The sequence below is a fragment of the Phascolarctos cinereus genome, unplaced genomic scaffold, assembly GCF_003287225.1.
Source record: "Phascolarctos cinereus isolate Bilbo 61053 unplaced genomic scaffold, phaCin_HiC Scaffold_4;HRSCAF=312, whole genome shotgun sequence".
NCBI lineage: Eukaryota > Metazoa > Chordata > Mammalia > Diprotodontia > Phascolarctidae > Phascolarctos > Phascolarctos cinereus.
The window spans coordinates 137,934,629-137,958,306 of NW_027555847.1; the positions used below are offsets into that span (position 1 = coordinate 137,934,629).

Genomic DNA, 23,678 nt, shown 5'->3' on the forward strand with positions numbered 1-23,678 from the left:
GGTCAGCCAGTCGCTTCAAGTCTAGCTGTCAGAGATTCATATAAATTTCCCTGCTCTGACCTTGAGGCCACTCTGAACTGGACTGGGACCCATTTTCCACATGCCAGATTTTTCTCCTCCAACCTCCAACCCTTAGCCAAAGCAAATTGTACTAGCATCGTGCTGTAGGAAATCCAACCCACATTTATATAATACTTTCAGGTTAACAGAAGCACTTTCTCCAAAACAACCACTAGCCCTTACCTAGTTTCAACACCTCACGTTGATAAGTGCTCTACAACCTCGTGGCATAGGTCATATAATGTCATTCTTTCCAATTTCATAGATGAGGAAACAGGCTCAGATATAAAGTGACTTGATTAGGGTCCCAAGTTCTTTATACCCTAGATTGTGATCGGTTTTTGTAAATGTCCCATACACATGTGAATAAAAAGTAAATTCTCTAGTTAAAAAAAAATAAAAAGTATTATAGCTAGGATAATAATGATGATAATAGTAGCTAATGTGTGTGTGTGTGTGTGTGTGTGTGTGTGTGTGTGTGTATAGCCAAGGTCTGCAAAACACTTTGCATATTTGATCCTCACATTAACCTTGTGATATGGGTGCTATTATTATCCCCTTTTTCACAGATGAGTAAACTGAGAGAGGTTAAGTGATTTGTCCAGTCACACAGCTAGAGGCAGGATTCAAACTCAAGTCTTTCTGCCTCCCAGTCCCTCTCTACTGTATCACCTAGCTGCCAAGATTCAGACCTAAGTCTTTCCTGATTGGAAGCCCAGCAGCATTCTTTCCAATAGCTAGTCTCTCACATGTATGGACCAGTCTTCCTTCAGCAGGCCAGTGCTGAAGTCACCACCTCAGAGCATGGTTATTGCTGATAGTGCAAGTGTTCCTTAAGTTTCTTGGCAATAAATATATGTTGTCTCTAGCCTCACCAGGCACCCCTTCGCAACTCCTACACTCATCTACCTGAAGCTACGACAGGTCACTCACTGCTGATGTCACCTGGCCTTGTCCAGCTTCCTCCCTCCTTAATCAAGTTAAACCAAGGTCTGTTGGCACTGACCTTCCCCAGGGTTCTTCTCACCAGATCTCCACTTGATCTGCTGACTTTTGGGTCCAATCCAAGCCCCTCTGCTCCTTTCCACATTTTAAGCTGGCCTCCTAGAAACATAAAGCAGGAAAAGGGGAAGTAAGAGTAGTCCACAGAGAAAAGAAGGAGTTGAAGCTGGAAACAAATATGTGGGCAGGAGACACGGGATGCTAAGGGCCAAACTATTCAGGGAAAGAAAAGTTAAAAGTCACAGGCTTTAGAGATGCTCTGATCCAGAGGTATCCCAGCCTGTAGAACCCAGACAGTCCAATCCCCCAACTGTGGCCCTAATCAGGTTAGAATGTAATTGGAAAATGTTTAACAAAACAAATAAAAAGACAATGAAACAGAGATAACACAATATTTTAAAACTAAGTCAGTATGCAGATTGCAGGGATTCTTATGTGCAGATTAGTGGGCCTCAGTTTCCGTTTGAGTTTGACACCACTGATCTAGTCCATCCCCTTCTTTTTACAGATAAAGAAACTGAGGCCTCTACAGAGGGGCAAAGCCACTTCCTCAAGACTGCTCATAGGGGCTCCCTCTGCATCCCTGGCTCAGTTTGGTGATACTAGTTTAGAATCTTTTTATCAGAAAAATATTGCTCCTAGTTGATCTTTAGGGAACTAATTATCTTAAAGTTGGACTAAATCCTGAGGTATTTTTAAGTCTTTAGGTTGTTGTTTGTCCTTCATTCTCAAAAAGGACGAATGACATCACGAATATGATGGCTTGACTTGCCCATAATTGGATTTAAGTGAGGTAGAGCTGTACAAAGTCATCAGCCTCACTCGTTCCTCCAGGACATCTGAGTCTAGTGGCAAGATAAAAGTCAAGACCACTAGTAATGGCCCAGGATGCAGTGGGTGACCTTGGCCTTTTTAAACTAAGATCTTTCCCAGGTCTCAGTTTATCTAAGGCAACATCCATTCAGTGATTAAGGGCTAGGTTAGAATTGAGAACAAAGGTGCCCCAGTTTGCCATCATAAAAGACTCGATCTTGGGAGGGAAAGATCCTCAAAGCTCCTGGCCAGAACAGAAAATGATTGATATTTAAACTCACTTTGAGGCATCATAAACCAAACAATGAGAGAGGCTTGGACTGGGACCTATTATTGCCTAATGGATGAAAACCAGAGTGATTTGGGTTTAAAGGCATACTCCAGTAGCTCCATTTGGATCATAGTGGGCTTTTTCAAAGCCTGTTTTTCCAGAGCTACATTTTAAGAAATCATGAATGAAAACTGCACAAGACAAAGAGTTAACTGACCCAGCTTTTTGGAAAAAAAAAAGTAATGAAATAAATAAATAAGAAATTTTAAAAATCTAACCCCCAAAACCCAAGATGTCTTACAAAATGTAAGCAACCAAAAATTATATTCCTTTGGACAGAGCACCCACATGTAAGGGTATGGCTCCCCATGTAGACAAAGGTACCATATGTAATAAAGGAGAAAGAAAAATAAGAGGAAGAGGAGGAAGATAAGAAGAAGAAAAATAATTGCCCAACTCCAACTGGCATTTGCAATAACCCTAAAAGTACTGGATTCATTATTCTGATCCCTTTTCTGACTTCTCTCAAAGGCATTAAAGGCAAGGTGGTGCAGTGGATAGAGAAATGGCCAAAAAGCCAGGTGTCAGGTCCTGCCTCTGACACTTATTGGTTCTACTGGCCCTGGACATGTCATTTTTAACTCTAAGGATTCCATGTCATCCTCTAAAGCTATAATTTGCAGAGGAGATGCTGATCTGAACCAGCAGAAGGTCCATGAGAGTTCCCAAACCATTGAAATAACAGGTTCAGTTTAAAATAACATCAGTAGCATGCGAGCTTCTACAGCTTAGACTGGCCCACGTCCATTCTGCTATTTTCCTCAGCATTCTTTCTCACTCCCACCACTCCCTACAAATACAACAGAGTTTCACAGATTTTTTTTCATTCCTACTCATGCCAAACTCATCATTTGGTTATTTCCCCAACTGCTTATAGTAGATAGATTAAGAAAATAATAGGGCCATGTAAGTTGGAGAAAAAGCAGGTTAGTGAGGAAAAACTTTTGTGGCCTACAAAGTAAAAGGTTCCATTTTTTTTTCTCTTTAATTTCTCTTTTACACAGAGTATTGACTGACCTTTCCCCAGTAAAGAATATTTCTGCATCTTCACCTGATAAACTGAAAACCTCCCCTCTTTTTTTTCAGTAATTGTCTCTGGGGAAGGGTCAGTGGTAATGCTTACCTGTAGGATATGCTATTATACCCCACTTATTTATATACAGTGAATCATTTTCATAATCTAAGGAAAATGTCAAAGATTAGGACTAGGCTGAACTGGGTAGAATTCAGTTTAGCAAAAGAGAAATGAGACATGGTCTCTGCCCTCAAGGAATTTTAAATCTACTAGAGTACATAAGCCATACACAAATAAATGCAAGACTGAATGGGATAGTACTGTTGTATCAATATGAGCAAAGCACTATAGGGACCTAGAGGAGGGAGAGATTAGGATCATAGGATCTGAAGCGGGAAGGGCCCTTAATGATCAGCTGCTCCATTATTACTTCCAGCTGGAAGGCTTCAGGGAGGAGGTGACATTTGAGCTGGGCCTTGAAGGTTGGATAAGACATGCAGAAATGGACGGGAAAGACATTTTAGGTGGAGGAAATAGGGTGAACCACATCCTAAAAGTGGAAAGAGAGGATTTAAGCTCAATCTAAAGAACTTTCCAGGAAACAATAGGACTGTCTGACCATGGAATGGGCAATTTTTCATTTTTGACAGTGTTAGATTCATAACAGCCTAAGGTCTGTCTGGGACTGCCAGGTGCAAGACTATGGATTACAGAGTTTTCCTAAAAAAAAAAAAGTCCAGGGAACTAGAGAGACTAAATCAAAAGGGGAAAATCTGATTCTGCTTTGACTTTTTCTGAATGGACAGCTGGTCTGGATCCCTTGATCCAGACTCAAATATTGGCAATGTCAGTGTCTTTGGGGCTAGCCTTAGAAATAAAAATAAAACAAATGTAAACACTTATCTACAAAGTGCTATTTTTACAGTGGTTCAAAGTCTTTCTAGGCCTAAGAATCAATACAAGGTAGCAGCAGGCTATCCCACTTAACCAACACAGTGTCATTGTTCTACATCTTCAGAGATGACGCAATGTACAAATACACCCCAGGAAAGGTCACGGCTGCTTGACTGTTTAAAACCCCTGAGCAGGAGGAGAACTCTCACAACTGCAAATGAGGAGCCAGGCTAAGGTGTCTTTGAATCACCTCTGCCCCATCCAGACAAGTACAGCAATATAAGACAGTAGATACTAAGGGGGGAAAAAGCCACACCACCACCACCACCAAGTCTTGAGATTACCTGTGCCAGTGCTCCTAGAAGATCTATCCCAGGTAAGACCTTATTTCTTTCAAGTCCATATATGGTCCATGGAACTAACTCTACTGGGTCAGTTGGGATGATCAGGAGAAATGTTAGAATCTAGGAAGGGCCTTAAAAATCGTCTTCTAATAAGATATACAGTCAATGGGGTAGAGAAATCTATCCTGCCTTACAGGAAAATAGAAGGGGAAGGGGATAAGAGAAGAGGGGTGATAGAAGGGAGGGAAGATTAGGGGAAGGAGTATTCAGAATGCACACCATCTTGGGAGGGAGGGGCGAGATGGGGAGAAAATTTGGAACTCAAAATCTTGTGGATGTGAATATTGCAAACTAAAAATAAATAAATTAATAAAAAAAAAATAAAGTTAACATGGACAGGAAGAGTCAAGACAAGCCAAAAAATGTCACCTTCTAGACCAATACCTTTATTTTACAGAGGAGAAATTTGGAAAACAGAAATATTCCTCTTCAGCACCATACTGCTCAGGAAACTAAATACAATTTTTAGGAAAGCTGTGTCCATCCTAGAGATCGCTTGCCTATAGGCAGATGGGGCTGTCTCCCTAGCAAGACACATTGCCTTAAAAAAAAAAAACCTGCTTTCTGGAGGTTGGATTGATGATCATATCTTGCTTTAACAGTAATGGCTATTTTATATAGTGCGTTAGGATTTGTAAAGCACTTTATAGGGTATCTCATTTGTTCTTTATGCAAAAGGAAAACCTATGTATGTTATACCTTTATAAATCTGTATTTTAAATGTATAAGGGGAGTTCCCTCCTTAAAGGAATTCAGGGATCAGTGCTCCATAAGGTGAAAGTTCTTTTCAAGTAAAGTGAATAATTGCCCTCTTCATTTATCTGTTTAGGAAAGCTAAAGTTTCTCATATTTGCGTTCAAGGCTGACGAGCTGCCTCTAAGAGCCCTGCTCCTCCACCCCATCTCCCATCTTCTGCACAGCTCTTCACGTGTCACATGGTCCTGCAGAAGTGTTCTGCAGAAAGTACCTCTTCCCAGGGTGCTTTACTGGGTGACAAGCTTGAGGTCTACTCATGTAGGCTTCTTGGGACTCATTTGCCTAAATATGCTTTTCAATTGTAATTGTCTGCTTTGTACTAAAGCATAAAGATTATCATTCTGGGTAGGTTGCAAGCTTCTAGAAACAAACTGGAGTTAGGTCTCTGATCTGTACCTTAAGCAGAAAGAAGTCCCTGTTGGGCTTAGATACTACTTTCAGCCATGGGTACATCTCTGGAAATGAGGGCAGCTGACTCCTCCAGGCTTTATTGTAATTGCAGCTACCAGGCTATGGTGTAGGGTTCATGGAAAGAGAAGGGAGGCATCTGCAAGTATTCTCCTTCTTAGCTTTCTAGTTGGTGGTATGAGCATGGGGGATGGTGTACAGCATGTGAGCAGGAGAATGGCTGTGATTATAGGCTATAAATGGGAGCAAAGTGTATTTCTTGACCTGGAAGCTGCTTTACTGTACCACACTGCTCAAGATGCCTTTTCTATTCTTAAGTCAAACCCTGACAAATAGGGATCTAACTAAGGTAAAAGAGAGGGTTTAGAGGAGAGTATCCCTGGGTGTCCAAGTGAGGATTGGGAGGCTGGAGGTTGAGCCCCAAAATGAGGTTTGGAAGGGACATGAAAGGGGTACATGCAGGAGTCACTGCCCCTTGGGTAGAGCCAGAAGCAATGGTCCCTGATGTCTCCCTTCTTCCCAATAGCCCATTCCTGTTGAAGGTCAAGGTCATATTCTCCCCACCCCCACCTAGTTGAGGAATTCTAGGTAAATCCAGAGGATCAGATGTCAAATGACCTTCCCAAGGTCAGTTAACCTAGTTTCAGAAGTGGGATTTGAACCCAGGTTTCTACTAACTCCATGTCCAACAGTGTTTTGGTTAAGCCACATAGTTCTTATCGTGGAGGCAGTGGTCCTTCAGCTGATATAGTATCAGCGATTTAGACAAAAGAGATCTTAAATATCTAGTGCAATCAGGTCATTTTACAGATAGTGAAACTGAGACCCAGGAAGTTGAAAGGACTTGCCCAAGAGGACACAGGTAGTAAGTAGCAGAACCAAGTATTCTGACTCCAAATCCAACATCCTTTCCATACATTACATTCCATCAAAAGCCTTTTTCCTATTTTTATGTTCTCTTTCTTGATCTGGTAGTAAAATAGAACATCAATTCTTTTATAGTCATTGATTATCCTCACAATGAGTTCCTGTGAATGTTGGTAGAAATTACGTAGTGGAAACACCAGAACCTTTTGGACTCAGGAAAGACAAAAAATCTGAGGAGGAGAAAAGGGTCTTCCCTCCCCACTTTAATGGCAGATTCCTAGACAAGTAGCCCCTAGGCTGGAGTCCCATCTGATGGGAAGGTTTTAAGGGTCTGTTAAGTTCAAAGCCTCAATTTTGAAAAATGTAAGAACTCTGATCGACGCAAACATCATCCATGATTCCATAGGACTGATGATGAAGCATACAATTGTCAAACCCCGATTTTAAAAGAGTCTGTTCTAAGAAAGAGACAAATGAATTTAGGGTGTATGTGTGTGTGTGTGTCACCGTTTTAATTTCTCTCAAGCTGACTTGACATGCATTGAACGGGAGTTCAGTCCAAAACTGGGCCCCCCTAAGGGGGCCAGTCCAGAACTGGCTCAATTTGGAATTTGGGGGGTAGAGAGTTATATGCCCTTAGAAGAGTAGGTGTTCCCAAGGGGTGCCAATCAGTTCTGATTGGTCAACACACGGGAAGGTGGGCTATATTAAAATGAAGTATTGCATATGTGACTTAGGTCACTTAATATCTGTTCTATCAGACCACCCCCAGTCTTGGAGTATCTGGGCAGAAGAATCTGTCTCCACCCAGATCCGAGCAGATTAAATCAATTCAAACCTGGGTTGGAGTTTGACCAGGATAAGAAGATTCAATGCAATCTCATTATCAGTAATGTCCTTTGGAGCAGAAGTGGGGCTGGGAGCTCTGAGTTTCCAAGACATGATTACCGAGAGAAATAATTTTTCGTGCTATCTACCCACTAACAGAGAAGTGATGGACTCAAGGTGCAGAAAGAGACACATGTTTTTTGAACACACCCAATAGGCGAATTTGTTTAGCTTGACTAAGCATATGTTACAAGTTTTTTTTTCTTTTTCTCAATGGAGTGGGGGGAGGAGGGTAGGAGGAAGAGAAAATAAATTTCTATTCATTAAAAAAATTTAATTTAAAAAAAGCTCAAAGCCTCTTCTTGAGCCTGACAACTAAGACTGATAGCATCTCCCTTTGTAGAATCAGCTAGAGATCTAAAGGAGATCTAAAACTCACTAAGCAGTTCTCCACAGATTAGTATTCATTGAATGAATAATATAACTCCTTTAATCCTCACAACAGCCATGAGGTTGGTGCTGTTATTATCCCAATCTTAACAGATGAGGAAACCGAGACACAGAAAGGTGACTTGCCTGGGATCACAAAGCTAGTAAGTGTTTAAGCCAGCATTCAAACTCAGAGCTTTAGAATGAATAGTCTTAGTGGATACCCTAGTACTGCTGACTCCAGACTGCCACCTATCTGCATGAGATCCAGTGGCAGAATAAAGTGACGTATCTATTTCTCCTCCTCCATATCCCATCTGCGCTGTTGCTACTCATCAGTTTGTATTTTGAGCCCCAAGTTGGTATCTGGGAGTCCACATCACTAATTATCGACTCCTACCTAGATATGCCTTTCCTGTTGCAGAATGACTACTGTGAAGCTGATAGCATCACTCCTCTCCCTGGCTTCTCTGCTGCAAGTGGCTCTGTGCCTTAGAATTGCCGCTTTCAATATCAAGACCTTTGGTGAGACCAAGATGTCTAACGACACTATCTCTGACTATATTGTGATGGTAAGTCCTGGGTGGCCCAGGTGAGGCACACTCACCATGACTGATCTTAATTTTAGGAAGACTTGGGGAATAGTCATGGTTGTGTGCTACAGCCATTTCTGAGCCAATCGCTAAATTTTCATTGTGAACATTTACACCTTGGAAATGGTCAAATTCTACAAATCAGGGCTTAATTCATTGTTTTGTTGATTGTCTAGACTTAAGTGATGGTGATAATGTCAGTAATGCATATTAAACTTGAAAGTGTGTCATGCATACATTTTTCTCCTGAGAACAAGTTGTTAAGCATTTACCAGCACTGAGACTTCCAACTAAGATGATTGTCTGAAGGAGGGGAGGAAGAGGTGGAGGTGGGTGGGCAGACCATCCAGCTCCCTTATACCAACTCTAAAAAAAATCCCAAAGTTTGCATCAGACCAATTATAAAGAAATCTAAAGAGAAACTACAGTAACTTATTCTGTCCAAAAACTGCACAAGGAGCCAGTCAGAAGCCTGAGGGAAATAAAAGGGGATGCTATCAAAGCCCGATAGGGTGGCCTCCCAGTGCAACCAAAGAGGCTGTGGGCCCCTGGAGCCTAATGTGTCCCAAGGCAGCAAGATGGGAGGGCCACCATGTCTCCAGAGGATCTCTGAGGAAGGATGTTACCCACCTCCCGACAGAGTGAACATGAGCACAAAGGGCAGAAAGGGACTTCCGTTTTTAGACATGACCACAGTGTTTGTTTTGCTCGATTACATTTACCTGTCACGAAGAGTTCTCCCTACTCCCTTCTTTCCCCATTAACTGAAGAGGGAGTTTTTTAGGAAGGAGGGTTAATAACAGTGATGCCAAAAAAAGATAGTCATGGAAACATTTTTAAAATTGTGTAAAAGAAAACAGCAGGAAGTTCAGAAGGAAGCACAGACAAGCAGGACAGTTTTGAAAGTAATATACTAAAAAAAAAAAGCAAGTGGCATGAAATAGACTTACTGTTTCACAATAGAATTCATTCTGCCAGATGGAAGCATGAGGATTGAAATAAAAATAGAGAAGTAGCCCTGTCTACTGGGTGAATTGACTGATGGTTTTGTATGACTTTGATACGTTCATTAGCATGCATGCTGAAACTGAGGGGTGCTTAACAGACAGAGGTCTGCTTGCAGTCTTAAGAAGTAAAAATCTGACTCCAGGGAGCCCTTCAGGTGTCATTGCGGGGAATCTGGGAAGCATAAGAAGGCCTGAGAAAGAATACTGTGGGTATGAATGGGAGGAAAGCCGTGGAGATGATGAGATTTGGGGAGGCCACCTGCAGTACACGGGAGAAGTATACCAGCTTTTTTTCTCCTTATTCAGAAATTCACTTTTCACTGTATTGGATCTTTCTCCACTTGCAGATCCTGAATCAGTATGATATTGCCCTCGTCCAGGAGGTGAGAGACAGCCATCTGACAGCTGTGGGGAAACTGATGGATAAACTCAATGGGTAGGTTGCTGAGCTGGGCTGCCATGTACAGAAAGAAGATGATGACTAGTCATCCCAGGATGTGGAAGAGGAGAGCTGCCAGGGAGAGATGCTGGTTTTGAAACCTAGACCACGATGAGATTGGGAAGGGGTATGATGAGGCGGGGTTGAGACAGGCCTATAGTGAAAACATAAACTTTCAGGATCAGCCCAAGGATATCTAGGGTTAGAACAAGCCTTTTTTTTCCATGAATCCCAGATATAGTGACCACCACACTCTCCAGCACCAGGTAAACATCTAGAAAGAAAATGTGGAGTAGAAGGTATAATTAAGTGAGATGGGGCATCATTGGCCCCATCTTCAATTAGATCCCTCAAGTTACAGGAATAATATGCTTAATTTTTCATTTCTTTTCAGAGACTCACCAAATACCTATCATTATGTGGTCAGTGAGCCTCTAGGGCGGAACACTTACAAAGAACGCTATCTCTTTGTATTCAGGTAACGCCCCCAAACCCGGAGAGGAAACAAAGATGGCTTCTCTTGGAAAGAAAAATAAAGAGATCTTTAATCATAAGCATTTACCCCTCTAAGGGTGGAAGGGTAGTGGTGTCAAGTGGGATTCTAACTATAAGCAGAAACTGGATGAAAGGGACCCTGCTACCCTCTCCCCATCCCCCACCCAGGCTTCTGTTGATGTACCAAAACCTAATTAGGGTTTCAGCATCACTGTCAGCAGAAGCTGGGAGAAGCTGGCAGGTCAGTTTCACATGAAGACAGGAACCAAAACTAAGAACAATAAAGAATCCAATCAAGGACATACCAGAGTCAGAAATAGAGGATACAGAGTTAACTTCTCTTATGTCATCAGCAGGGCTAGAGACCAGGAGATGCAGGGTTACTGAGACCTGAACCTACAATCCAAAGGCAGGATGGGAAAGTGAGCAGGGTAAGCTGCAGACATCATTAATGGCCTAACCCTCCCAGGCCAGGATTAAACCAATAACGGTTTGTAGGCTTCTATATCCTTATATGAGCATCCCTGATCAACAGTCTTAGTTCTATAGGAGAACCACTTCAGAAAGTAGGAGTTAGAGAAGGGATAAAGGCTGATATCTGATTTTGGCAGTCAGGAGTAAGAGACCATGCATAATCTAAGAAATTCAGTTATTTAACCATTTTCTCCTTTCCTTCATCCTTTCCCCAACGACCTCCACCCCTGGAGGCTATATGCCAGATAGGGAAGAGAACATACACCATTCCCCTCAACCCATTCTCTGCCTGAATTCTTCTCCTGCAGACCTGACAAAGTGTCCGCCCTAGACAGCTATTATTACGACGATGGCTGTGAATCCTGTGGAAATGACACCTTCAGCCGGGAGCCTGCCATTGTCAAATTCTCCTCCCCAATTACAGGCAAGAAGCATTCAAAGGAAAAAGACTTAGCTAGCGTCCCAAAAGCCAACTCCCTCTAGACTATTCCTGGATCCTCCCACAACCTGATGAAAGCATCTTGTTTTCAGGGCTTTCCCCCATCACATCTCTCCCTTTACCCCTTACCTACACTTCTACCCTCTCAGTAGGATAGGGCTCAGCATGCTGTTACCCTAGACTGGGAAAGGGCAGGGGTAGTGGGGAAAGAGGACAGGGAGCGGGCAAACATGGAAAGAGGGACTGGGCCACTAGAACACAGAGACAAGCACTGACCATCGCTGCTGCTGCTGCTTCCTCAGAGGTGGAAGAGTTCGTCATTGTACCCCTGCACGCAGCCCCGAATGATGCTGTTGCTGAAATAGATGCGCTCTACGATGTCTACTTAGATGTCCTCGAAAAATGGGACACAGAGGTATGAGTTAGAGGATCCAAACACAGATCTCGCACACCTCTCACTTTTCCTAGGGCACGCAAGGGATTTGAGGAGGGGAGGAGGGGTTGGTGTCCTCTCCCATTTTTTTTTTATTATCCCAATTGAGAGGATCTGAACCCAGATTTCCCTTGCTTGGAGGACAGCTCTCCACTATGCCACTCTGAGCAAGTCCCTAAAATTGCCAGTGCCCTAGGCAACTCTGTAAGATTATAAATTGTAGAGAAGGTAATACTCTGTACTGGTGGAGGGAGTTTCCTTACTTGGGAGTTACAGATCCAGCGTTGGTCCCTATATCTATCCCACTTAGTACCCTGAGAAACCCTCCTGGCTAACAGTGGGACTGTGCTTGACAGGACATTCTGTTCATGGGAGACTTCAATGCTGACTGCTCCTATGTCACCGCTTCCCAATGGTCATCTATCCGTCTGCGCACTGACCCAGCATTCCAGTGGCTAATTCCTGACACTGCAGACACCACTGTGACATCTACTGACTGTGCTTATGACAGGTAAAGTTGGTCCGCGGGCCGCTTGCTCGGCTGTGTTTGAGATCAGCTGGGCATTCATGCCGATGACAGGAATGCATTGGTAATGAGCACTGGCCAAGTGACAGATACTACATGCACTTAACTCCCCTACATTGTAACCCTCACTTTGCCACCAACTACTATGTATTCTTCAGCAGATCAACTTCCCTCTCATCGTTTGCCTCACTTGTCAAATGAAGTGGTCAGATTATGTGATCTCTAAAGTCCCCTCTGCCTCAAATGTTAGATGCTCGAAATAAAGGAAGGCTGCAAGTAGAGAGAGCACCTAATTCCAACTTCACAAATTATGGGTCATGAGAACTTGGATAAACCACAACCTTTGTTCCTTATCTTCCTGCCTTTCAAATAAGTCCCATCTTCTTGGAACATGCATAATACCGTATGCAAAAAAAGCATGTGACATATAAGAAAAGCTGTAGTGGGGGATAAAAGGTGTGCAAGTACATTTTTAGATGGCCCTGAATTGTGACTTTGAGTGAAACATGCTGAACAAGACAATCTCTAAGTTCTCTTCCAGTTCATTTCTAGCTGAGGCTTAAAAACCAAACCAACAAACAACCTGATCATTGATCAGAACGAATCTAGTGTTTTGATTTTCAAGCTTTCTTGAGTCACTCCATTTCACCACTGCCCTCTGAGGCAGCAAGACTGCTTCCTTTCCTACCCCAGGTCCAGCATTACAAAGCATGGAAAGCTGCAGAGCTTTATCTAACATTCTACACAAAGTGTCAGGAGGTAGAGGTGTGACAAGCTCAGAGTCCTCTTAAAAACTCCTTTACAAGAAAGAGTTTTCAGGGTGGCAAATTCTTCAACTGCCTTCTCCTTCCTTATCTGACCAGCTCCTGTAATCCTAAGAATTCAGCCTCTAAGTGGTATCTAACTCAAACGAATCCTAGCTGGACAAATGAAGGAGAAGAAGAAACGAGGACAGTGGCCAATCTAGGTACCTTCTCTGGACTAGTAGCAATTCAAGGATTCTGATATGAAGATGCTGACCTGTCAGGGAAAGGTTAACACTTTGCCTCTGGTTGACTCTCCGGTGCTAAACTTTATCCCTTGTTTTCAGCAGATCTGGGGTTCCAGGATCCTGAAAGCTGCTTTCTCAGCTTGATCTTCAACTGAGACTACCTATCGTATACACTGTTTTCTGACTTTGTAGTTCCCATTTCAGCCCTTTCCAACTTTTCTCCATTCCCCTGAAGTTATGGAAACCAGCCTTGGTCCCAGTCCAGTGCTCCAGTACTGGTCCACTGGCCCTCCGGTACAGGTCCAAGGACCTGGTCCACACTGGGTATAATTGGAAGCTGGTCCTGGATTTTACAGGATGTGTGCCCGTCATACCACTATATTGACACTTCGCCTTGCAGGCCCATTTCCTCTCAGTAAGATTGAGGCAAGGGTGGCAATGCATTCTCCGGGTATGTTGATCCTGAAATTCAAGGGGAGGTTTGATCTTTGTACCTTGGTGTATGTTACAGGATTGTGGCCTCTGGAACTAAGCTACAAAATGCCATTGTGCCTGAATCAGCCACCACATTTGATTTCGAGGCAGCATACAACTTGAGTCATGAAATGGTAAGTTTTTCTCATTCAGTTTTTATCTTGTTTTGAAGTTTAATTGAACAGGAGTCACTCCTTTTTAGCAGAGTTTGGATACAGTTTCAGCCTGTAGTATCTGGCTCAAGATAAACTTATCTTACGGATATACTAGAAAGCCCTTCCTCTAAGACTGGTATTGATCAAAAGTGAAACACATCTCTCAACTGCTGATCAACTAAGGCTAAGGCCAGTCACAGCTCCCACTTTTGCAGCTTCTTACTTCTGCTTAGGAACGGAGACAGGCTCTAGTGCTTGTGTTCACACCTGCGTCTTCCATTGAGATGAAAGTCTCCATTAGGAGCATGGGATATTGTACCAAAGGACTCAGGAATGTCCAGCTCTAGTGGCCCAATGGAGAGAGGAGGGGCCTTTTCTTTCTCTTCATTGTTCCTTCTTCTCCAGCTCTTCAACCCCCCAAATATGATATTCCCAAGGATCAGGCTCTTTTTTCTACAATCTCTTCCAAGGAAATCTGATCTACTCTTCTTTCCCAGTCACCCAGGCTTGAAATAAGCACAGTGGTATACACTGGATGTGGAGTCTGAAGCCTGGGCTTAAGCAGCAGCCCTGTTACCCATGTAACCTTCGACAAATTGGTCTCTTTTCTCAGCTGTCAAATGGACTAGGTCATCTTTCTTTTTTTTTTTTTTTTGGCTAGGCAATGGGGGTTAAGTGACTTGCCCAGGGTCACACAGCTAGTAAGTACTATGTATCTGAGGCCGGATTTGAACTCAGGTCCTCCTGAATCCAGGGCCAGTGCTCTATCCATTGCACCACCTAGCTGCCCCCTGGACTAGGTGATCTTAAGATCCCTTCTAGAACTAAAATCCTGATCTCTGGTGTTACCTTTGTGGATTGTCATCCATACAGATTTGTAATCTTTCATCTCTTTATAATCAATTCCTATCAATATGTCCAAATGTTTTCCACATCTGTTCCTTTCTTTACTTTTCCTATTGTCACCACCCTAGTCCCAGTCCCTACCTTCTCATACATAGATTACAGTACTCATCTCCTCCCTCCAAAAGAATCCTTTCACATTATGCCATGGTAATTTCCCTCAAATAACAATTTGATGTTACTCTGCATTCCACCTCAGAAAACGTTGATAGCAACCTCCTACTACAGGATCAGGTCCAGACTTCTCATCCTGATATTTCATGGTCCACTACATCATATCCCCTATCATCCCCATGTATGCCTTCTACCCTTGTCTAAGTCATCTTAAGTCCCCAAACTACACTTCGCCACTTAAAAAAATTTTTTTCATTTGGTATTTTATTTTTCCCCAGTTACATGTAAAAATAATTTTTAACATGTTTTTAAAACTTTGAGTTCTAGATTCTCTCCCTCCCTCCCTTCCGCCCCTCCATTGAGAAGGCAAACAATTCAATATGTTACACATGTGTAGTCATGCAAAACATTTCCATAATAGTTATGTTGTGAAAGAAAACATAGACCAAAAGAAAAACCCTCAAGAAAAATAAAGAAAATAAAAAAGTATGTTCAATCTGTATTCAGATACCATCAGTTCTTTCTCTGGGGATTTTCCATCATAAATCCTTCAGACTAAGTCATTCACAGTGGATCATCTTACAATATTACTGTTACTTTGTACACAGTACATTTCACTTTGCAACAGTTTGTGCAAGTCTCTCCATACTTTTCGGAGAGTATCCCACTCATCATTTCTCATAGCACAACAGTATTCTATCAGAATCACATACCACAACTTGTTCAGCCATTCCCCAATTGATGGGCATCCCCTCAATTTCCACTTCTTTGCCATGAGAAAAGAGCTGCTATAAATATTTTTATACATGTAGGTCCTTGACCTCTTTGTTTTTTATCTCTTTTGGGATATAGAACAAGTAGTGGTATTGCTAGATCAAAGAGTATGCATGGTTTTTATAGCCTTTTGGGTACAATTCCAAATTGCTCTACAGAAAAGTTAAATCAGTTCACAACTCCACTAACAGTCTATTAATGTCTTTTTTCCCACATCCCCTCCACCATTTGTCATTTTCCTTTTCTGTCCTATTAGCCAATCTAATAGGTATGAGATAGTACCACAGAATTATTTTAATTTGCATTTCTCTAATCAATAGTGAGAGCATTTTTTCATAGGGCTATAGATAGCTTTGGTTAATTCATCTGAAAACTGTTCATGTATTTAGATCATTTATCATCTGGGGAATGGCTCTTAATTTTATAAATTTGACTTGGTTCTGTATATGTTTGAGAAATGAGGCCTTTATCAGCAAACACTTACTTCAAAATTTTTTTCAGTTACTATTGCTAACTGTATTTCTCTCCATCTGATCCCCCCCATTTATTCTATTCTCTCTCCTTTCACCCTGTCCCTCCCTCTTCCAAACTGTTTGCTTCTGACCCCTTCCCTCCCCCAATCATCCTTCCCTTCTATCTCACCCCCCCTTCTCTGATCCCCTTCCCCTCACATTTTCCTGTAGGATAAGACAGATTTCTATACCCAATTGCAGGTGTATGCTATTCCCTCTTTGAGCCAATTCTGATGAGTAAGGTTCACTCACTTCCCCTCTCTTGTAAAAGCTTTTTCTTGCCTTTTATGTGAGATCATTTATCCCTTTCAACTTCTCCCAGTACATTCCTCTCCCCTTAATTTTACTTTTTTTTAGATATCATCCCTTCACATTCAACTTACACCTGTGCCTTCTATCTATATATGCTCATTTTATCTGCCCTAATAATGAGAGCTCTTATGAGTTACAAATATCATCTTCCCATGTAGGAATGTAAGCAGTTTAACCTTATTAAGTCCCTTATGATTTCCCTTTCCTGTTTACCTTTTTATGCTTCTGAGTCTTGTATTTGAACATCACATTTTCTATTCAGCTCTAGTTTTTTCATCAAGAATGCTTGAAAGTCCTCTATTTCATTGAATATCCATTTCTTCCTCAGTTTTGGTCTTGATTTAAATCCTAGCTCCTTTGTCCTCTGGAATATCACATTCCAAGCTCTTCAATCCTTTAATGTAGAAGCTGCTTTCTTTTGTTATCCTGACTGTGGCTCCACAACACTTTGCTTCTTTCTGGCTATTTATAATATTTTCTCCTTGAACTGGCAACTCTGAAATTTGGCTATAATATTCATGACAGTTTTCATTTTAGAATCTCTTTCAGGAGGTGATCAGTGGATTCTTTCAACTTCTATTTTACCCTCTGCTTTGAGAATATCAGGGCAGTTTTCATTGATAATTTCTTGAAAGATGATGTCTAGGGTCTTTTTTTGATCATGGCTTTCAGGTAGTTCAATAATTTTTAAATTCTCTCTTCTGGATCTGTTTTCCAGGTCAGTTGTTTTTCCAGTGAGATATTTCACAGTTTTCTATCTTTCCATTCTTTTGGTTTTGTTTCTTGATTTCTCATAGAGTCATTAGTTCCATTTGCTTCATTTTAATTTTTAAGGAATTATTTTCTTCAGTGAGCTTTTGGACCTCCTTTTCCATTTGGCCAATTCTGCTTTTTAAGGCATTCTTTTCCTTATTGGCTTTTTGGACCTCTTTTACCATTTGGCCTAGTCTGTTTTTTAAGGTGTTATTTTCTTTAGTGTTTTTTTATGTTTCCTTTACCAAGCTGTTGACTCATTTTTCATGATTTTCTTGAATCACTTTCATTTCTCTTCCCAATTTTTCCTCTACTTCTCTTGCTTGATTTTCAAAACATTTTTTGAGCTCTTCCATGGCCTGAGACAAATTCACATTTTGGGGGGTTTTTTGGGAGGCTTTGACTTTGTTATCTTCTTCTGACTGTGTGTTTTGATCTTCCTTGTTACCACAGTAACTTTCTATGGTCAGGATTTTTTTCTGTTGCTTGCTCATATTCCCAATCTATTACTTAACTTTTAAGTCTCTGTTAAGGTAGGGCTTTGTTTCCAGGTTGGAGGGTGCACTGCCTCAAGCTTCAGGGTTTTTGTGCAGCTGTTTTCAGAGATGCTTCCAGGGACCTGTAAATTTTGAGTTGTTCCAAGGTGGTATGATCTAAGGAGAGATGTTTACTCTTCTCCTGGCCTGTGTTCTTGTCTGTGAGTGACTGCAAGTACTCTTTTCTGCCTTGGAACTGTGACCACAAGCTCTGGTGTGGTCCTCCTTGTCCTAGGACTGCCACCTAGGACTGTGATCCAGACTTGAGTATGGGGTACATACAGTCCTTCCTCAATGTTAGCAAAGAGACCCCAGTTGTTTGACCCCCTTACCATCTGTGGGCTGAAAACTCTGGAAGCAACTGATGCCATTGCTGATTCAGTGGCTCCAAGGCCTGCTCCTGGTTTGCTGGGCCTGGTCTGTGCTGACACAGCTTGTACTCCTCTCTCAACCTGGTGCAACAGACCTTTCCAGCCGACCTTCTAAGTTGTCTTTGGTGTCTGTGGGCTGAGAAGTCTGGAAACCACCACTGCTGCCACTGATTCAGTCGCCCTTAGGCCCCCTCCTGGTTTGCTGGGGCCCTGCTGTTGTCTTGAGCTGGAAAACTTTTTCATTCCGTCTTTTTGTGGGTTCTGCTGCTCTAGAATTGAGTCATTATTTAAAGGTATTTTGAGGGGTTTGAGAACTCAGGCAAATCCCTGCCTATACTCTACCATCTTGGCTCTGCCTCCACTTTCCCACTTTTGATCCTATTGAGTCATGCCTAGAATACTCTCTTCTCTCTGTACACATAAGTGTTATAGTTCATTTGATCCTCATATTCACACTACTGTGGATAGTATATACTGTTAGTTATCTTTCCCAGGTTTAGGCTTCATTTCCCTAAAAAAATTCTAAGTTTCTTGAGGACAAAACTCTCATCTGTAACATCTTCCTCTCCATACAGCCTCACTCCAAAACTAAGCACACTGTCTTGTTTGTTAACAACATGTTCCTAAGAAAAATAAATTGAAAATCTCCAATTAAACACCAGATGAGAAATTCTGAAAACCAAAGGAGAGATTGATAAAATTGAAAATAAGAAAACTATTGAACTAAGAAATAAAACTAAGAGCTGATTTTGTGGGGAAAAAACAACAACAATAAAATAGATAAACCTTTGGTTAATTTGATTTAAAAAAAGAAAGAAGAAAACCAGACTACCAGCCTCAAAAATGAAAAGGGTGAATTTACCACCAATGAAGAGGAAATCAAAACAATAATTAGGAGCTATTTTGCCCAAGTGCATGCTAATAAATTTGACAATCTTAGTGAAATAGATATTTACAAAAATATAAATTGTTCAAATTAATGGAAGAGGAAATAAACAACCGCATTTCAGAAAAAGAAATTAAACAAGCTATCAATGAACTCCCTAGGAAAAAATCTCCAGGGCCAGATGGATTTACAAGAGAATTCTATCAAATATTTAAAGAACAACTAATTCCAATACTATATAAACTATTTGGGGAAAATAGGTGAAGAAGAAGTCCCACCAAAAATATGGTGCTGATATTAAACCAGGAAGAGCCAAAACAGAGAAAGAAAATTATAGACCAATTTCCCTAATGAATATAGATGCAAACATTTTAAATGAAATATTAGCAAAGAGATTACAACACCTTATCTCTAAGATAATACACTATGACCAGGTAGGATTTATACCAGGAATGAAGGGCTGGTTCAAAATCAGGGAAACTATCAGCATAACTGACCATATCAACAACAAAACTAACAGAAATCATATGATTATCTCAATAGATGCAGAAAAAGCATTTGAAAAATACAACACCCATTCCTATTAAAAACACTAGAGAGCATAGGATTAAATGGAGTCTTCCTTAAAATGATAGACAGCATCTATCAAAAGCCATCAGCAAGTATTATATGTGATGGGGATAAGCTAGAAGCATTTCCAGTTAAGATCGAGGGTGAAACAAGAATGTCCATTATCACCACTGTCATTCAATATCATGCTAGAAATGTTAGCTGTAGCAATTAAAGAAAAAAGAAATTGAAGGAATTAGAATAGGCAAAGAAGAAACAAAGCTATCACTCTTTGCAGATGATATATGGTATATTTAGAGAATCCTAAAGAATCAAGTAAAAAATTACTTGAAACAATAAACAAATTTAGCAAAGTTGCAGGATAAAAATAAACCCACACAAATCATTGGCTTTTCTATATTTTACTAACAAAGTCCAGCAGGAAGAGATAGAAAGAGAAATTCCATTTACAGTTACTGTAGACATTATAAAATATTTCTAAGTCTACCTGCCAAAACAAACCCAGGAACTATATGAACACAATTACAAAACACTTTTCATACAAATAAAGTCAGATTTAAACAATTAGAAAAATATCAGCTGCTCATGTAGGCCAAGCTAATAAAAATGAAAATTCTACCTAAATTAATTTGCTTACTCAATGCCATAACAATCAAACTACCAAAAAATTATTTTATAGTGCTAGGAAAAACAGTAACAAAATTCGTCTGGAAAAACAAAAAGTCCAGAATATCAAGGGAACTAATGAAAAGAAATACAAGGGAAGGTGGGCTAGCTACACCAGATCTTACATTAATTACAAAGCAGCAATCATTAAAATTACTTGATACTGGCTAAGAAATAGAGTGGTAGATCAGTGGAATAGGTTAGGTATGCAAGACACGACAGTCAATGACTATACTAATCTACTATTTGATAAATCCAAAGATTCCAGCTTCTGGGATAAGAAATCACTATTTAGCAAAAACTGCTGGGAAAACTGGAAAAATGTATGGCAGAAACTGGGCATAAACCAACATCTAACACCTTATACCAAGTCAAAATGGGTACAGGCTTTAGATATGAAGACTGATACTATAAGCAAACTAGAAGAGCAAGGATCTATGGAAAAGGTAAGAATTTATGACCAAACAAGAGATAGAGAACATTATGAAATGCAAAACAGATAATTTTGATTACATTAAATTGAAAAGTTTTTGCACAAATAAAGCCAATGCATCCAAGATTAGGAGGGAGGCAGAAAAATGGAAATTTTTATAACCAGTGTTTCTGATAAAGGTCTCATTTCTAAAAGATATAGAGAACTGAGTCAAAGTCATAAGAATACAAGTCATTCCCCAATTGATAAATGGTCAAAGGGTATGAAAAGGGTTTTCAGAGTAAGAAACGAAAACTATATAGTCATATGAAAAAATGTTCCAAATCTCTATTGATTAGAGAAATGCAAATCAAAATGACTCTGAGGTACCACATCACACCTATCAGATTGGCTAACATGATAAAACAGGACAATGAGAGGTGGGAAAATTGGAACACTAATACATTGTTGGTGGAGTTGTGAAATGATCCAACCATTTTGGAGAGCCATTTTGAACCATGCCCAAAGGGCTATAAAATAGTGCATACCTTTTGACCCAGAAATACCACTGCTAGGTCTGTATCCCAAAGAGATCATAAAAATGGGAAAAGGACCTACATGTACGAAAACATTTAGAGCAGCTCTTTTTGTGGTGGCAAAGAATTGGAAATTGAGGGAATGCCCATCATTTGGGGAATGGCTGAATAAGTTGTGGTATGTGAATGTAATGGAATACTATTGTGCTATAAGAAATGATGAGCAGTCAGACTTCAAAAAAACCCAGAAAGACTTACACGAACTGATGCTGAGTGAAGTAAGCAGAATCAGGAGAATATTGTGCACAGTAACAGCCATATTATGGGATGACTGACTGATAGACTTGGCTCTTCTCAACAATGCAAGAATCTAAGACAACTCCAAAAGACTCATGATGGAAATTGCTATCCATACCCAGAGAAATATGGAGTCTGAATGCTCCATATTTTTCTTTATTGTTTTGTTTTATTGCTTCATTCTCACAGTTCTTCCCATCAGTCCTAATTGTTCTTTACATCATGAGTGATAGGAAAATATGCTTAATGTGAATGTATATGTAGAGCCTATATCTGACTGTACACCGTCTTGGGTACGTGGGGGAAATAAGTGGAAGGGGGAGAAAATTTAAAACTCAAAATCTTATGGAAGTGAATGTTGAAAACTAAAATCAATTAATTATCCAAAAAAAAAAACCCAGCAAAAATATTGTTCCTCTCAGTGTTTCATGGCCCTAATTACCACATGGTTTTTCCTTTGTTTAGGCTCTAGCCATCAGTGATCATTATCCTGTGGAGGTTACACTGAAGACAGCCTGAATCTCCATGAAGTCCATCTAACTTCCTTACTTCATCTACTTCCCTAACTTCTGGCCAAAGGCACTGATGCCTTTATTTGCCTTCTTCCCCCTCACATGGGCTCCCAAATGTCAACATACAAAGTATTATACCATTAGATTTGGATAAACTGGTTATAGGATTTGCTGAAGATATAAGATAATAGCATCCTCTCTGACTTATTAAAAAAACCCAAAACAATAGCTACTACCTTCATGGGCCTGAAAGAAACAATTAAGTTGATAAGATTTTAAAACTGATGCCTTATCCCAGAGTCAGGATCCTGAAAACACCCATTTCTGAATTGTTACAGAATTAAAACGCAGGAATTAAAAAGACCTTAAACAGAATGCAAGAAAGCCTTTGATCAAAGTCAACAGTCATTGTTCCTAGAAGAAACCTATGGCCCTACTCACCCATCAACGTTAAAGAACCTGATCCTAGCTACCTCTCCTCTTTGTCGTTGTCTCCCCCATTAGAACATAAGCTCTGTAAGGGCAGAGAAGGTCTTTGCTTATCAGTACTTAGAATAGTGCTTTACATATAATAAGTGCTTAATAAATGCTTTTTTTGTTCATCATTATTTACTATTCTTTAGCACATATTAAAGTGGCTTAGACTGCAGGTACATAGTAGATTCTACTAATATTTGTTGACATTCCAAGTGTTCAAGACAATGTGTCTGCTCTACTCATCTCCATAAATGACTTTCACGGTCCTGATTTTGAAAATCACATTTTGGTTATCTGTCAATTCATATGTACTTGTGCATAAGTCTCAATGCAATGTAACTGTAAGTGATTACAGAATCATTTAATAAAGCTTTTAGATCAGAAATAGTAAATTTTTTTATTTTTTGCAGCTTTTAACAAAGGCGTTTTCTAGTCTCTTTCTTCACCTTTATTTTTACCTTGTTTGAAGCTCATTTGTGATTATAGCTTTAACCAGCACAGGATCTCACTAGGATTTTGCCCTGGGGGTTAACAGGGTGGGGGGGGGAGTGAGGAGAGATTGTCCTGTGAGTGCACAAATTTTCTCCCCAAAACAACCCTCAGTGCTTTGCCTTAGTGTCTTCACGGGGCAGGCACAGCACACTGAGACACAACACAGGCCAACCCCATCAGCATCCCAATTTTCTCCCTCTTAACCCATGTGGGGTTGCAGGCCAGACTCCTGGGGTATGAACTGCCTCCCAATTCAAATGAACTTTTTCCAGAAAAAGGACTCCTAGTTATAGCTCTGGCTATGACCTGGGCGGGCAAAGCCTGACTCCACCTAACAGAGGAGTTAATGAAAGATTATACTAAGGAAGAAACAAGACTAAACCTTTTCATGCCCTCAAAAACTTCCTGAGAAAACTGGTTTTTTACTGTGGCAAGGTTTGTATACACTCTGGAGATATTCATATCTACAACTTGTAACAGTGTTGGCTTTTTGTGCCCCAGAGGCAGAGACAGAAGAGGTCTCACAAACTCAGAGAAACATTAGTACTGGACTAAGGAGGTTTTAAAAAAAGACAAACATTCAGATGAGCAAAAACATATAACCATAGTTATACTTACGTTTGTGTGTATATGTGTGTGTGTGTGTGTGTGTGTGTGTATATATATATGTATACACATACACACATAAATGTGTACATAAACATGTACATATATATGTATAT

At 40.5% G+C, this 23,678-nt stretch overlaps 1 protein-coding gene across 1 annotated transcript; it reads left to right on the top strand.

The window, feature by feature from the left end:
* Window positions 1-8,232: 8,232 nt before the first annotated feature.
* DNASE1 (deoxyribonuclease 1) lies at window positions 8,233-22,720 on the top strand. The gene is made up of 8 exons (XM_020995523.2): window positions 8,233-8,379; window positions 9,755-9,843; window positions 10,241-10,324; window positions 11,124-11,239; window positions 11,557-11,669; window positions 12,044-12,198; window positions 13,716-13,812; window positions 21,941-22,720. The coding sequence occupies exons 1-8, from the start codon at window positions 8,233-8,235 to the stop codon at window positions 21,992-21,994; spliced, it is 855 nt and encodes a 284-aa protein (XP_020851182.1). The 3' UTR covers window positions 21,995-22,720.
* Window positions 22,721-23,678: the final 958 nt, after the last annotated feature.